Raw genomic sequence first — 17,369 nt, 5'->3', positions numbered from 1 at the left:
TACTGAGGGACAATTTTGGATTATTTAAGGTTCCCTTAGCAGATTATCTACCATATTTATGGTTTTATTTCATATACCATCAGAGGACCACTCTAGGACCAGATCAGGTTTGGTGGAGGCAAAAAATTGTCAATTTATTCAGAAATGTCAGGGAGAAATAGGGCAGTGGCACATTTTTATATACCAGATGTGGATGCACTGTGTCTACGGAACATATTTGTCTTAGGACTAGTCCTAAGGGTGTTATCTAAGTGGCTGCCCTCTGGTTTTCACCCTTTAACCCCTATACAGGGATCTGTATTCTGCTGCAGGGGAACCACCAGGCTGCTACTTCTTGGAGTCGGCCAATGGGGGTCAAGAGAAACCAGTGTGAAACACAGAGGGGTCAGGCAAAAATATAGTCAGGGACAAGCCGAAGTTAGGGAAATCCAAAATAAGTCTGAAGTTTAAGGCAGGCAGCTGAAGGTCAGCATGGAGATCAGTCAGGGGTCAAATCCGGAGATCAGGCAGAAGCCAGTAAACAGGCATACAAATGAGATGACGGCACACCTTAGCAGGGCACTAGAATACTAGAACCTATTGCTTAGGCACTCTCCTACAAGGAAAGGCACCTTAAATATCTTAGGGTGGTCAGCCATAGGCTGTGGAAGGTTAAGAAAAGCCAAAGAAGGCACAGGTGAGCAGGGGCCACCAGGGAGGCAAAGTAGGCAACCAGGTGAGCTCCCCGGCAGGAAGGTGGTGATGGGCATGGATTGCTGGTGCAACACATAGCATAGAGATCTAAGACAATGTGCTCCAGAATGAATTGTCATATTATGGGGAATACATTGATTTACCAAAGTAGCATGTTAAGAAATGCAAGAGGTCCTCCTTAACATGCCTGATGCTTTCTTCTACTGGGAGATAAGCATTGCCAAATGTACTTTGCTGCCCTTCTTCCTATTGAAATAAACAGGCATGCTTTTCCACCATATTTCTTCTAAATAGCAATGCAAGCAGAAGAATGAAGCCTCCGCCCGTTGTATGAATGCTAGTAAAAGCTCTTTAGTCACATTATAAATATAATTGTATTTTTGTAAAATAATATACACTTTAATTATTTTCAAATCCCATGTCTTACTTTGGAAAAGTCTGTAGGAACTGGGTGGTAGAGGGGGAAGTTCCAGGATGAATGCCCCTTTCACTCTTTTTATAATTTGGCCTTTTTAAATTTCCATTATAACAAAACATAAGGATGAGATCTGTGACTATCTGTATTTCATTGTTGTGTAGTAACACCCTTGCCTATTACACAGACCAGGAGCTTACACAGATCCCATAGGGTCCATATGGACTCCCCTCAGGGGCGAACTGGGAACTTAAAGTGGCCCTGGTAAAACCCTAAAAGCAGCCCCAATGTTGTAGGTGGGTCCAAATTGACAGAAAGTGGGGGAAAACAAGTAGATGGGGCCAATACAAGTTTGCAGGGTTGGCAATACCACAGTGCAGGACAGAATACCATCCCAAAGAACCAAATACCACAATGCAGCACAGAATACCTCCTCAGAAGTTGTCCTTCTGTGGTGGCCATCAAAAGCTGCCACATTCTGTTCCCCCTCCAATTGTTTCAAATGTGGATATGGAGCATGGGGCTTAGGAGGTGAGATATGGGCCACAGCACCAACCCTATCCTTAGCATATTGCCTGGACTTTCTTTAACAATGACCCCTATAGTGCCCGCAGTAGTATATAACCGGCCAGCGGCAGACAGGAGGTCTCGAGTGGCCCTGTGGGCATGAGCCCACTGGGAAAATTCCCTGTAGAGTCTATGACAAGTCTGCCCCTGGGTCCCTTGTCCAACTCAGCTTTTCAGTACACAAGTATCAAACACTCCCAAGCAAAGTAGACTGTAAAGACACTCATCTTTCTCACAAATTTACAGTTTTCTTTATTAAGAGGAAGAACTTTTTAAAAAACAAAAGTGTAATTTAAAATGCTATGTTGTACAAAGTGGAGCAACTGCTTCATAAATATGGCACTCATCTTAAAGGGGTATTCCCATCTGCAGGATCATATTTGAAAAGTTTACACTAGTGCCATAGATAATTTTAGCAATTTGCTTCTATTATTTAAAATGCAGCCATTTTGATAAATTCCCCTCCCTCTTACCCCATCGTTTCACGGCTCCACGGCCGTATCTATGGGCCGCGCTTGCGCGGACTGCACTTACTTTTCACCCAGGCGGCCGGTCACTCCCACAAGAGCGCGCACGCGCAATTCTTCTTTCTTCGCAGCCGCGTCTGATACAGAGCCGTGCATGCTCTGTATGCAGCGCGGCCGTAGGAGCGAGCGGGGGAGAGAGAGGACGTGCGCGCAGGAGCAAGCAGCAGAGAGAGGACGTGACCTGCAGACCCGGAGGACCAACAGCCTATGTAAGTGGCTGCAGCACATAATTCCCTCATCCACTAAACCACCAACGATTTTATATGTTATAACAATCAAAAGGGGAGAACTCTATAGAGTGGAGGGAGGCTGGGCACAACAATTTGCAGGAAAATGGACCCTGGGGACAATAATATGCAGGAAAATGGACCCTGGGACCAACAATATGCAGTGAAATGGCCACTGGGGACAACAATATGCAGTAAAATGGACCCTGGGGACAACAATTTGCAGGAAAATGGACCCTGGGGACAACAATTTGCAGGAAAATGGACCCTGGGACCAACAATATGCAGTGAAATGGCCACTGGGGACAACAATATGCAGTAAAATGGACCCTGGGGACAACAATTTGCAGGAAAATGGACCCTGGGGACAACAATTTGCAGGAAAATGGACCCTGGGACCAACAATATGCAGTGAAATAGCCACTGGGGACAACAATATGCAGGAAAATGGGTGCTGGGGACAACAATATGCAGTGAAATGGGCGCTGGGGATAACAATATGCAGGGAAATGGGCACTGGGGATAACAATATGCAGGGAAATGGGCGCTGGGGGAGAACAATATGCAGTGAAATGGCACTATGGGGAACATTTATTAAGACTGGCGTTTTATTTAATTAAGCCCTGCACTGGCGGTGTATCCGTCGCAGTGATGTAGAGGCGCTGGCCACTACATAACTTTGGCGGATCCACCGCTGCTTCTAAATGTGAGACAACCTACATTTAGGCCATTTTGTATGCCTAAAATAGGCGAAAAAATGATAAATGAGACAGCCTACTGGCCTGTCCTCTTCCCCGCCTACTCCACACCCACTTTTTTAGATCTGCTGTGAGCGGGGAAAGGTTGCTGATTTCATCTAAAAAAACTCGAGGACCAACTTGTATATCATCAATAAAGTCTCATAGATTTTGGATCAATGAATCAAAGGCATAGACCCTAGTGGAAAGTGATTGGCTCCAAACGCAGCCAAATAGTTTTTTTTCTTCTGTACCCCGATCACATGAGTATCGTATCTGGATGTGCATTTCAGTAGCTCCTTACCTGTAAATACACACAACCCGGCCCGGTGACAGTGGCAGTATATTCTCCCGGCACACTAGATAAAGGAGCCTTTTGCAGGAGTAGACGGTTAGAATCTTCCACAGTGAATTTTGCAACTTGAGCATTGTCCAGGGTTAGAGTGACTTCTCTGGGACCATCATGGCTGACAGTATGAGAACCATAGAGAGCGAGCCCCTGAAGAGCAACAACTGTGTCCTGGTTAGAAAACAAAAGATATTGAATGTTGAGGTTAACAGAGCAGACAAAATGAAGATAAAAAGTCAGTGTTAGGTGAACAACTATTCCAACCATCTCCTACAAACCTCCTGGTTTAGAGTAGACATAAGGGTTGTGCAACCTCTGTGGTTCCACTGGGTACTTTAACCATCCCTGTTGAAATGGCCACCACAGTATATAGTGTTCTTGCAACTATCTGTATATAATAGTTATTTGGTTAATGTATGGAACTGTTATTTTACCACAGGAGCGCACACAGATCTCATCGGACCCCATAGCAAAACTTAGTATGGGCCTCCTTGTTCCACCCAGTATCCCAGTGCACATGCGTCAATCACGCTCAGTAAATACAGAATGCAAAGAGCAATGCCCCAGATTTCTGATAAATTTAAGCTTTTTTTATTAAGTGGAGAAAATCACCTTCTGCCTCACCCACTTTATCCAATTTCTATCTCAGTAAAGTGTAATAGGTGCTTCATAAATATGGTGCTCATTGTGCCCACCATATTTCCCAACTGGCATAAATACAATGCCAGACAACTGGCATAAATACAATGATAAATCTCCTGCTTCCCATCTATTACAAAGCTGGCTGTCTGAAGCCACCACTAGAGGGAGCTCAATGCATAGGAATGTATGCAGTTACAATTGAACTGAAAGCTGTAATCATCTGTTTGCACTGAGCTCCCCATAGTGGTGGCTGCAGGAAGATGCAGTGTTTCAGATTGGAAAGAGAAGGTGCTCAGTGCCAGACCCCATAGCCTTTGTGTGGTCTGCCTCCATTGAAGGTATGCCACTGTTTCACCATAATGTAAAATGCTGATAGTCAGGTACTATATATTATATAGTTATTTATACACTTCCTATGCACCATAGGAAGGGAGGGAGGGGGAAAGCTGCCAACAGATGTCATCACCATCCACACAGGCACCATTCAAAGTAAGTCTGGCCTTGACCTGGTTGTTGAGAGAGATGAATACTATTGAGAAGAAATCTGTTAGAGATTATGTATGGTCTGAAGTCTACCTGAGTAGATGAAAACCCTCCTTGGGCGTTCTGTTGTTGTACAAGCCAAGAGACAACTTTTGAGGCGTCAGTTAGGTCTTCAGTAGAGACGTTAGGTTTGGACAACATGGCCAACAACATGTGAGAGGTCATCTCAACTTCGAAGGATGCGGGTCTCCTGTGAGGGTCTCTCACTCTCCCTGAATTATTTGGTAATTCTGGGCGATGCAAATGGACTGTATCATCTGGAATGTGAAGAATACAAGATGCTATGTTTTGCATATCCCATGACCAACATGTATAGAGAGCATGATATTTTGACACATGTTACATCACCTGATCTTCATGAACACAAACTTTCTTTCTTTTTATGTTCCTTATGTAGAGGGTAATATCATTATAATGGAATGCCATCTAAAGACAGATAACACTTGAACTTGGGGTCATTGCACTCCATAATATGCTTGAACCCATTAAGTGCTACTCCAAGATAATCTGGGATAACTTATTAAATATAAAATAATAAAGCTCCTGGCCTGGCGGTGGATCGCCTACGTTATGAAGAGGGCGCCGGCCTCTACAGAACTTTGAGCACATCTAGTGCCTCTTCTAAATGTAAGCCAGCTTCCGAGTTATCTTACATTTAGACCATTTTCTACGCCTAATACAGGCGTAGAAAATGATGAATGAGACGAGCCTGCCGGTCCTTCCCCGCCCACGTAACGCCCACTTTTTTAGACCTGGCGTGAGCAGGGAACAGTCGCAGATTGGGGCACAACTAACCTTTGCGCCGCAGCCTGCGCCTCAAATATGCCTAATATAGATGTATTTCAGGTTAATAAATGACCCGCTCTATATTTAAAATGTCAGGAGATAAAATGAGGTGGACTTGCAGAGGCTTGTGCACAAATCCTAAGCCTCAGCTGTTTCGTACTATGAAGGTGTAGACCCTCCGTAGAATGCCTCCATATTGCACTATTATGAAGGTATTATCCCTTGCCAGGAATGCAGTGCTTCTCAGGAATATCTCTGCTATGTGATATATGGAATTATTATTTTTTCCGGTTATATTCACACGCTATGGTAACGCCTTGAAGCACAGTATGGCGCCATAGTATGATATGGTTGCTGTAGTACAACTCGCTCTGTACACTGCTCCTGTGTGGACAAAAAGAAAGGGACACGTATTGATGATAACTTCTTTAGATATTACAGTTTTGCACCTTTCTTAATGGCCTTTTCTTGCAGCGACTGAAGGAGACGAGCACGAAGGTCCATTTTTCCAGCAAGACTAAAGGCGTGAGCCATTAATGCTTGTGTATAGATGTTGATTTCCTTGTTTAGTGCACTCTCCAGGCAGAATAATGCATTTCGGACCACGATATGCTGTGGAGAGAATCAATTTACATATACGGCTGCTCTCTCTATACATATATATATAAATCCGGAAAAACGAGCGGCACTCCAGTAGATGAAAATAAGTGAACCTTTATTCACCCAGGTGGTGCAACGTTTCGGCTCTACACTTGAGCCTTTTTCAAGCATATATATAACAATAATTCCTGATACCCATGATTTACCTTATCCATCCTAGCAAATCAGCTATCCTCCAGAAGGAAGAAAACAGCCCCTCTAGTACTATGGTCAGACGTTGACTTAAAGAAAGAGTTTTCTTCCATCTAGATGTAAGTAATTTGCATACTTCGTCCCAGAGAGTCATTACCTTCCAAGACTTATACCGTACTGACCTACAGATGAAAATCTATGAACCAATCCATTTTACCTATACAGAGCTAGTGTTTTAGATAAAGAAAGGTACTGTTGACTATTTTTCCCCCTATTTTTATTTCTGAGCTGGGGCGGGGGGCACAGGTATGATATTAGGCTTAAAGGGGGTTTCTGCGGGAAAGATAAAAAAGAGCTACAAAGGATTAAAAACAATAAATAAGCTGCTCTGGTCCCATCTCGACACACAAGAAATCACTGGAAATGCCTGCTCATCCAATCATTGGCAGAGGCAGATCACCACTGCAGCCATTTCCAGCCGCTTCCTGTGTGTTAGGATGGAAACAGGAAGTGTAAAGAAGCAGGAACCAGAGCAGCATTGCTGAGGTGAGTAATGCTAATTTTTAGTTTAAACCCTTTCTGGCCCTTTTAAAACAAACTATGTTTTTTTTTTAACAGATATAATAGTTGCTTGCCTAATGTACCGTACATCTTGCTCGTGCATTTTTTTTTCAGTTTGTACTCTCCTGACCCAATTTCACCATGTGAACCAATTCTTCATTTTTTTTCTTCATCCTGCATATAGCACTTCTTGTTTCTGTATCCAACCAAACTCATGCCCTTCTCCTTTCTCTGCCACAGCTCCAGCACCGCCCCTAACAATGCCCAGCTAGTTTATAGCTCCTCCTACCCAGCTATTTGCATAGACACTCCCCTATCACTGCCCCGCCCATGGACATAACATGACAGGAAATAAGAAAGAGCTGCATGGACATGGTCATGTGACCACAGCCCAGAATGTAAGATAAGAGCAATAAAGGTGATAGAAATACATTACAAAATGACAACAACCTTCATAAAGGATTGATGGAAACTGGAAAAACTCCTTTAAACAAAAGTGAGGCTTGAATTTTCTGCTTCTGAGTAAAGTTACGGGGGGTGGGGGAGAATCTCAAGTCTATGAGTCAGAGTAGAAGGCCGCAAGCGTCAGCTCTTGTTCTGATGGACTTGCATCCTTCCCTTGTATCTTGGCACATGGTTTGTGTAATTTCACAAATTAAAGTACACAAGTGCTTGAGCGGGCAGAATAAGCATCTTCTCATGAGATCTCAATGGGAACAGAACCCCACTATCAAAGGGAATGTGTTGTCAGAAAAATGACCTATTGTTTAAATCACGTTTTTATGTTAGACACATTTTTTTTAAAAGAATTTCTGATGATTTTCATAAAAAAAATCCCGTATCACTATCGCTAATAAAAAATAAACAAAAATCTGCAGTTTTCACACTGTGCACTAGGCCTGAAATCCGTTAAGACTTTCTGTCTTTGAAGGGCAGGCACATGGGCTATAGACACGATAGTCTGGAGGGGACCCCATTGAGTTCTATGGGAGAGTTTTCTAGCAATGTTCTGTGACCTGTGCAGAGGTCAGGAGGTAGTAGATAAGCTGTTGTGAATGGTGGATCCTGTGTTATTATCTGTACAGAAGTGTTACTTGTCATTGTAATTCTGCCTGTGGTGATAATAATAATAATAATAATAATAATAATAGGTATTGAAAAGTTCCCTGTACAAAACAGGAAATCAGACACATATTATATGGCCTCGTGGGCGGCGCGAAAATTGCAAGTTTACACACCTTTGACATGGTGAAAAAAAAATCAGAAATTCAAAAAAAAATATTAAAAAAAAGCCACAATAATTATTTTTCTGATGACACATTCTCTTTAACAATCCTAAGGAGTAAAAGAGTAAAGAGCCCTCTTTATATACAATTTGTTCCATGACACCCACACAAAAAAAAAAATTGACATCTTCCTGGTGTGATTAAAATAATTTATTACAGATCTGTTACCCCAAACTGAATTTATAGCTTTCACATCACCATCTCCTTTAATTCATTTCAGTAGACAAATACTGAATATTGGCATTCTTTGTGGATTCCAAAGGCCATGGTCCATTGGTGCTAGAATAGTTTTTGCCCTTTACATACCTGAGAATGACTACCATGGATGGAAAGACTACTGTGTTCACTTACCGTTGTAGACAATGGTAATTCCATTAGAGCTATGGTAATGTATGCAGCCAAAGTGGTCTCATCATCTACTCCACCCTAAAGAGCAAGCAAAAGCAAGTTACTCTTAGACCAATAGACAACACAGTATTTCTAATAACCCCTATATACATCATGTAAATGCTATTTCAGGGGGATAACACAGGCATGAATATAAATGGTTAGGGTTTATAAACCAGATGCTACACCTGTACAATCTATAAGAGCCTGTCACCAATGGTTATTTTTGTGTATTGCTTTACAGACCTTTTACATGTATTGTATAATTCATTCTTCCTACTTGGGGCACCATCTATTGTCCTCTATCTCCCTTTTTGACCATTCTCCCTACATGGGGCACCATCTATTGTCCTCTATCTCCCTTTTTGACCATTCTTCCTACTTGGGGCACCATCTATTGTCCTCTATCTCCTTTTTTTGACTATTCTCCCTACTTGGGGCACCATCTATTGTCCTCTATCTCCCTTTTTGACCATTCTTCCTACTTGGGGCACCATCTATTGTCCTCTATCTACCTTTTTTGACCATTCTTCCTACTTGGGGCACCATCTATTGTCCTCTATCTACCTTTTTTGACCATTCTCCCTACTTGGGGCACCATCTATTGTCCTCTATCTACCTTTTTTGACCATTCTCCCTACTTGGGGCACCATCTATTATCCTCTATCTACCTTTTTTGACCATTCTCCCTACTTGGGGCACCATCTATTGTCCTCTATCTCCCTTTTTGACCATTCTTCCTACTTGGGGCACCATCTATTGTCCTCGATCTCCTTTTTTTGACTATTCTCCCTACTTGGGGCACCATCTATTGTCCTCTATCTCCCGTTTTGACCATTCTCCCTACTTGGGGCACCATCTATTGTCCTCTATCTACCTTTTTTGACCATTCTCCCTACTTGGGGCACCATCTATTGTCCTCTATCTACCCTTTTTGACCATTCTTCCTACTTCGGGCACCATCTATTGTCCTCTATCTAACTTTTTTGACCATTCTCCCTACTTGGGGCACTATCTATTGTCCTCTATCTCCCGTTTTGACCATTCTCCCTACTTGGGGCACCATCTATTGTCCTCTATCTACCTTTTTTGACCATTCTCCCTACTTGGGGCACCATCTATTGTCCTCTATCTACCTTTTTTGACCATTCTCCCTACTTGGGGCACCATCTATTGTCCTCTATCTTCTTTTTTGACCATTCTCCCTACATGGGGCACAATCTATTATCCCCTATCTCCATTTTATGACCATTCTCCCTACTTGGGGCACTATCTATTCTCTTTTCATTTTCTTGCTTTCACCTTCATGGCATTGTTAAAGAGATAGCCGGTGTTATGGAAGCAGCCATTTTCCTTCTGTTGACGAGTAAGCCAAAACAGAGCATCACTTATGTGTTTAGGATCAATGTATATGTAAGATTGGGCTCTGGAAAAAGACTTCATGACAAAGGCCGTCAACCTGTGAAGAGACATAGTATTAGAATACTGAAGATTTATGATCATAAGAGCCATGAAGGTGTAAACCAGTGCTGGACAAGCAACATGAAGATATGTTCTATGGGGAAAATGCATTAATAACAGACATTCAGGGTGGTGGTGGGGGGATGGGTCTAGATCCTCTAATCCTCCACCATAAGGCATCCTTTTTTTTTTATCTCTGGACACCATCTCACTGGGTCCTGGCAGGAAAAAAATGTAGCCAAGTTGGACCGAGAGGAACTGGGGATCTACTAGAGAGGTTTGTTAGAGAAGGGCGGAAAGAGTCGGCAGTTTAGGGAGCCCCTCCCCCAAGTTAAATTTGTGCTTGCACCCATGAACTGTATGGACATCTGTTTATGGTCGGAAATTTGTCAACAGAGCCCAAGTTCTTAAAGGGCATGTCCATTTTAGAAAAACCTCACTCTAAAGGATCCAGTAAGTCCATTAATTTAATGGACAACCCACTGGAACCCTTTTAACAAAAAGGTATTGTCCATACTGAACAACCCCTTCACTGTATTGATAAGCTAAAAAATATGGTTATGGTTCTGGAAAGAAATACAGGCTAAGGTCATGAACGTCCAACTTATACACCAGGAAAAGTCTCCAAGTGTATAGATCCATAGATGTCAATATCAAAATAGTGTTCTTAAGCATAAATTTGGCTGAGGACAGACACTTTATCTTACGCCACTTCTCGGTTTGTTTACTTTAGACAAATATTTAGCACCAAAAAGCAAGACTCATTTTGCCACATCCCCTTTTCTAGACACTTTTCTATATAGCCAGGTACAAAAAAACATCCAAAACTCAAAATAAATCTGGTGCAAGGTACAAATTGAGCCAAAATTTGGGTGTATTTAGCTTAGTAAATCTCTCCCAGTGTCTAGGTGCTATTGCTGTAACACAAAGATACCCGAACCTGGGAATGTGGGGCAGCAGGACTTTAGATTTCAAAGATGAAAGGGCATCTGTCAGCAGATTTAACTGGTTGACCTGTTACTGGTTGACCATGTGCGCTTGGCAGCTGAAGGCATCTGTGTTGGTCCCATGTCCATCTGTGTCCACATTGCTGTAAAAAATGATGTTTTAATATATGCAAATTAGCCTCTAGGAGCAACGGGGGCGTTGTCATTACACCTAGAGGCTCTGCTCTTTCTGCATCTGCCACATCCTCTCTACTTTAATTGACAGGGCCGGGCAGTAAAATCATCATAATGCCTGGCCCTATCAATCAAAATGCAGAGGGTGCGGCAGTTGCAGAGAGAGCAGAGCCTCTAGGTGTAACAGCAACGCCCCCTTTGCTCCTAAAAGGCTCATTTGCATATAGTAAAGCATCATTTTTCTCAGCAATGCGGGCACATATGAACATGGCACTAACACAGATGCCTTCAGCTGCCAAGTGCACATGTAACAGGTCAGCCAGTTTAATAGGTACAAATCTGCTGACAGATGCTCTTTAAAGGGGTTATCCCATGATTAATGTAATATAGTACATGACAATCTCTTTCTAACAAAGGTAGAACCAGTCCTGTACCTCACATGGAACCAGAGATCTTCCCATTGCTCCAATTGAACTGAGCATTTGTGTCCACCTCAGTGAGGTGGAAAGATAATTTAGAAAAAGAACAAACAGCAGGTGGTGCAATTTCAAAAGTATTCAGATCCAGGTGCTGGTTTGAAAAATGTAGAACATTTTTCATGGGACAACCCCTATAATGAACATGTTGTTGAAGTACCAGTCTGAAGCCCATGATAAACTGGTTTATAGAAGATTCTTAGTTACACTAATTCAGCACACCCCCCTCTCTTCTTTACAGACTCCTATGTGTTCCTACCAGGTATTTCCTGAATCCGCAGATCCTCTACCTCTTGGTCCAAATGCGCTGTAGGATCCATCAGGGTGTTTATAAGCCATCTGTTTTTGATAACCTGTATAAAAATATTAAGTCTCAATGTGAGAAGTAAAGACGGGCTAACATAGAAAATAGGCTTCCAGAGGACCTGTCAAGTTTCCTGTCATGTCTCTGTTATGCCTTCTAGAAATGTATGAATAAATGAAAGGGGTTATCCGAGTGTTTTATAGAGCAATTTTATAGCAAAAAGAAAGAAAAGATGCTCCTGAATTATATTATTATGAGGAATACAATTCATTAATAAAAAAGACATGGCAGGAATCATGACAGATAGAGATGAGCTAATAAATTCTAAAGGAATTGAATTTGTCACAATTTTTCCTAAAACTTTTCAACAAATCTGAATTTTTTTGGATTTAACGCACAAAATGGTGGCCACCGTTTTACAAATCAGAAGACAGAGAAGAAGGCATCTTTCACTATAAAGGGATACTGACAGGCCAGTATTTTTTTTAGCAGGCTGTTTGTTACCCCCACTGCCGTCCATTTACCCATAGCCGTATGTAGCCCTAGGAGACCTTAGAACGTCATACACCACTTGTCAGGGCAATTGGGGTATTTTCAATTCAGTTGAATTTTTTGGGGACGAAACAAATTTGCCAGTCAAATAGAACGAATCGGAAACAAAACGAATTTCAAGAAATTCACTCATCTCTAATGACAGATCCCCTTTACATAGCATGTCTCTTCAGCTTTCCTCTTCTATTTTCAAATACAGGTTTTTGGGAGAGCTGACCCCCAATCAGTGTGGAGTCCATTAGAGCTTGCATTGGGGTTGTAGCCCAACTTTTTGTGTGAGTTCATATTGGCCAATCTGACTAGGTATAAAATGGTGTACACAAAATATTGCTATATGCCTAGGCAGATTTGCCATAAATAAAAGCAGGAGGACCTAGAGACAACCCATGTGATAGGGTGGATGTACTAGTTAAAGGGGTTTTCCAAGATTTTCATATTAATGGCCTATCCCCATCAATATGAGATTGACGGGCGTCTGGCACCTCACTGATCAGCTGTATGATGAGTGCTTAGGACTCCATCTAGGCCATGTGAGATGTCACATGGCCTAGGAGCAGCTCAGTACCATTCAAATGAATGGGCCTGAGATGCAATACCAAGCACAGATGCTATACAATGTACAGGACTGGGATTGGTGAGCTGCGAGGAGGCCACGGTGCGTCACTGCCTGTTCAAATAGTTGATCGTGAGGGGTGCTGGGAGTCAGACCCCTGCCGATCTCATATTGATGACCTATCCTAAGGATCCTAAGGATAGTCCATCAATATGAAAATCCTGGAAAACCCCTTTAACACTATAAAGAGTTGACTGTTTGGATGTGCCCCTCTGTAGCACAACAGGTGAAGAGAAGTGAATGAGCTACAGATGTCTTACCAGTGGTCAGGTAGCTCAGGGCTTTGGCTTTTATCGCTGGGGTAAGCTGGTTTGTTCCATTGAGATAGTCCAGTATATAAATATTAGGAGTGAACAGGACCATGTTTTGTTCTCCACATCCATATGGCATCTGGAGGAGATTCCCCAAATTCTGCAATGAAGTTCCCATGAGATCCCCTAAAAAAAGTATGAGACATTTATCATTTTAATAGTTAGACCGTGTCCCTAAAGGAATGCTGTGCATACTAGAGATGGCCTTGCAGTTCGCCCTGTGGTCGGTTCGCGGCGAACATGCGAACATATGGAGATATTCGCATCCGCCATATTCTTTTACGTTGTGAAGAACTTTGACCCATGACACATCCATCAGGTGGTACAGGACAGCCAATTGAGACGTTTCAGCCCATGAACATACCCCCTACCTGATAAATAGACCAGATCTGGCCGCCATTTTACATTCAGTCTTTTGTCAGTGTAGGGAGAGGTTGCTGTGTGGAGCAGGGACAGACTGTTAGAGACACCAAACGCTAGCTAATAGGGCCACAAAATTCAGTTTAAGGACTGGTATAGGTGTGCTATCGATATGTGTGCAGTACAGAGGGGTGCAATACACTTATAATATACTTTCTAACATAGAAAGCATATTATAGTGGATTTGTATTGTGCAGCAGTTGTGTGCGGTTCTGCTGCGATACCGCCAGTATATAGAGGGACAAACGCAATTAGAAAAAATAATTATAACTGGTGTGATTCACCTGTCGCCCCCCAAAAAACGGATTGAAGCGGGGTGTTATATACCAATATTCTTTCTTAATAGTACATTTGGGTACTGTATAGTGCATTTGCGCATGCGCGTACGTGAAAATTATATTGCCGATATTTCGCATTAAAAAAATAATGAATGGAGATCGCAAATTCGAATAATACATCTGGTATGTCACTGTTCATGTTGTGGGACTATTTGTGCACTTCTAGTAATTATTTCTTGGCTGCAAATATGAGCTGAAGGTTTTTCAGGTTCGCCTGCCAATAAAATGAATGGGACCCGGCATGAACTTGCGGTTCGCGAACATTTGATCGCGTTCGCGAACCGTCCCGGCGGATGTTCGTCCATCACTAATGCATACTAATATTTTAACCCTGTATTACCTCCAGTAAATCAAAACCATTGTAGATGTTGCCAGTTAAAGCTTGTGAGCCGCATTATAATTATTTTATTCATTTTATAGCCCCAACATATCCCCGCCGCTGTCCAGAGACTGCCATTACTCACGTCGGTCCCTGTTCCCGTCGGAGATCATAATTAAAATTTCAAATTATGCTATTAGTACTGTTGTTAGAGTGTTGTAGAAAACCAAATTTTTCAGAGGAAACCCAACTAAACACGAGGAGAACATGTATACTCCATGAGGACGTTTTCCTTGGTCAGATTCAAACCCGGGACCCCAACAGTTGCAAGCACCAGGACCACATTTTACTATACTGGTTGGTTATCTGCCCGTTTACAAATGATGACAGTGATCTGGTTTTATGCATCTTGGACTCATGGCTTAGCGGTGAGGTTGTCAGCCTTGTATCTTCAATGAATATCACGATTTGTGATGCCAGGTGTCAATCATGCAATGGTATGGCTGTTGTCGATTATGATGACATGTGGCATCATGTACCAGTGTAAAATGAAATAAATACAGCACCCACAAAAAGGATGAAGTCCTGAGAACCTAGATGTGCGCCTCCAGACCTGTATCCAACAGCTCATCCATATGATCAACGTAGAAGAAGAGGCAGGATCCAGCAATTTAAATAACGGTGCTTTTAATCCAAGAAAAGTCAGTACAAGCAACCCAGAAGTGTGATGTTTCAGCTATACCTTAGCCTTCCTCAGACTAAGGTATAGCTAAAGCGTTGCACTTCTGGGTTGCTTGTACTGCCTTTTCTTGGATTAAAAGCACCGTTATTTAAATTGCTGGATCCTGCCTCTTCTTCTACGTTGATCATTTACCAGTGAGGACAGATGGTAAATATAATATAATATGCTGCTGATTCTACAGCCAGGTTCCAGTCCTGCTTTGCCAACCTTGGTTACAAATGGCAATGTTTAATGTTGGATAATACTGACTGCATGACAAATCCCACATCAGTGATCTTCTGTCTTTTCTTATTTTCTTATTTGCCCCCTCAAAAATAGAGAATTAGACATTAAAAATAGAGATTGCAAAAGAAAAAAAAAAGAAGAAAAATCCTGCCCTTGGTCTTCGTAAATGTCTCACTCTGCATTTCGGACTTACTGAATGACTGTGCTGTGTTACACTCATTACATGCAGCTGACCTCTTCTCTTAGACTGTAGTATTGTAGTACATGGAGTCTCGAGTTTGTGAAATCTCAAGGTTAGGCAGTAGCGGTAAGTCTTATATAGTCTGCGTGTCGTATTCTAACACTGGTAGTTCTCTTTGTTAACGACAATGTGGAAACTTACCGATAACAGAGAAGTAAGCTCGAGCAGAACCTTCCACCAGATTTTCAGGGAGTTTTAGGGAAATCAGCTTAGAAATCTCAGAACCTAAGTATAAGATTTGATAGAATTACGGATGCGCTAAATACACAAATGTCCTCTTAATATAATCTATGTACAGTACTTTATTATACTGTACATACTATATCACTGTTTCTTTACATATTATATCGCTTTATATTACTTTCTATCTATTTTATTATAGCACACTTTAAATATTATATCACTTTATATTACTATCTATCCGTCTGTCTACCTGTCTATCTACCTGTCTATCTACCTGTCTATCTATCTATCTATCTATCTATCTATCTATCTATCTATAACAAAAAAAAGCAAAGGCAGCACACAAAAATCGGTGAAAAATAGTGGGTAATTTATTAACCCATGTGATAGCAACGTTTCAGCTCTCTCTATCGAGCCTTTGTCAGGCCATGGCTTGACAAAGGCTCCATAGAGAGAGCTGAAACGTTGCTATCACATGGGTTAATAAATGACCCATTTTTTTACCGATTTTTGTGTGCTACCTTTGCTTTTTTTTTTTTCATATTCAGCAAGACCTTGGTCCTTGGTCTTTTGAAGGTATTGCACCGCTAATTTGTTTGTGTGCTGCTCTTTGACTTTTTTTTGTTTATCTATTTATCTATCTATCTATCTAATCAATCGTACCTCAGACCTAGGGGTACTACACCTGGGCCCCTCACCGATCAGCTGTTTGAGAAGGCACCAAGCACAGCACCATACATTGTATAGTGGCTGTCCTTGATATTGCACTCACTTCTATGTGGCTGATGCACCTAGGCCATGTGACCGATGAACATGTCGTCACATGGCCTAGGTCGCGGCGCTACTGCGAATGCTGCTGCCTTTTCAAACAGCTAAACAACGGAGGTCCGACACCGATCAGATACTGATCACCTATCCTGAGGATAGGTGATCAGTATTAAAGTCGCAGAAAACCCCTTTAATGATTTATCCAATACATATAGGCAGGAATGCTCAACCTGCGGCCCTCCAGCTGTTGTAAAACTACAACTCCGACCATGCCCTTCTGTAGGCTGATAGCTGTAGGCTGTCCGGAAATGATGGGAGTTGTAGTTTTGCAACAGCTGGAGGGCCGCAGGTTTAGCACGCCTGCATATAGAATGATTGAAACAGGAGGAGAACCAGAAGTTGAAAAATAGGAGGGTAAGTAATAGTAGTAGTTCAAAACATTAAGTTAACATTGATTCTGTGGTAATTACCTGAACTTCTACCCACAAATAACTTACCTTTTCCACACATTATAGCGTTCTGGGTTTCTTGTTTTTCTATACCCTCTGGCTAAAATAAAAAAAAAATAAAAAAACGGTGAATTTTTATAGTATATACAGTGAAACCACCCCAAATCATGCTGCACTGAACAGACCCCATGATTGTAGAACAAAGAACTGACTGTCTCTGAGGTGTCAAAGTTATCAGAGAGGGGGAAAATGTAGAGGGAAACCAGTTCGACAACTAGTAGTAGGAGGTGAACCTTGCTAGGTAACAGGGCTGAGAATTGCAGCCGTGCTGGGG

General features: G+C 42.0%; 1 protein-coding gene across 2 annotated transcripts in view; it reads right to left on the bottom strand.

Annotated features, from left to right (window-relative positions):
• Positions 1-17,369, bottom strand: part of LOC121003843 (alpha-2-macroglobulin-like) — a 100,437-nt gene that overhangs the window by 14,031 nt on the left and 69,037 nt on the right. For both annotated transcript variants that reach the window (XM_040435767.1, XM_040435768.1), the window contains exons 22-30: positions 17,084-17,135; positions 15,777-15,860; positions 13,300-13,476; positions 11,830-11,923; positions 9,815-9,971; positions 8,477-8,551; positions 5,936-6,098; positions 4,734-4,957; positions 3,471-3,686 (exon numbers count right to left, since the gene is read on the bottom strand). In XM_040435767.1, coding sequence (XP_040291701.1) covers positions 3,471-3,686; positions 4,734-4,957; positions 5,936-6,098; positions 8,477-8,551; positions 9,815-9,971; positions 11,830-11,923; positions 13,300-13,476; positions 15,777-15,860; positions 17,084-17,135 — 1,242 coding nt within the window. The remainder of the gene's footprint in view (positions 1-3,470; positions 3,687-4,733; positions 4,958-5,935; positions 6,099-8,476; positions 8,552-9,814; positions 9,972-11,829; positions 11,924-13,299; positions 13,477-15,776; positions 15,861-17,083; positions 17,136-17,369) is intronic.

The sequence above is a fragment of the Bufo bufo genome, chromosome 6 (genome assembly GCF_905171765.1).
Source record: "Bufo bufo chromosome 6, aBufBuf1.1, whole genome shotgun sequence".
NCBI lineage: Eukaryota > Metazoa > Chordata > Amphibia > Anura > Bufonidae > Bufo > Bufo bufo.
This window is presented reverse-complemented; position numbering and strand designations above follow the sequence as displayed.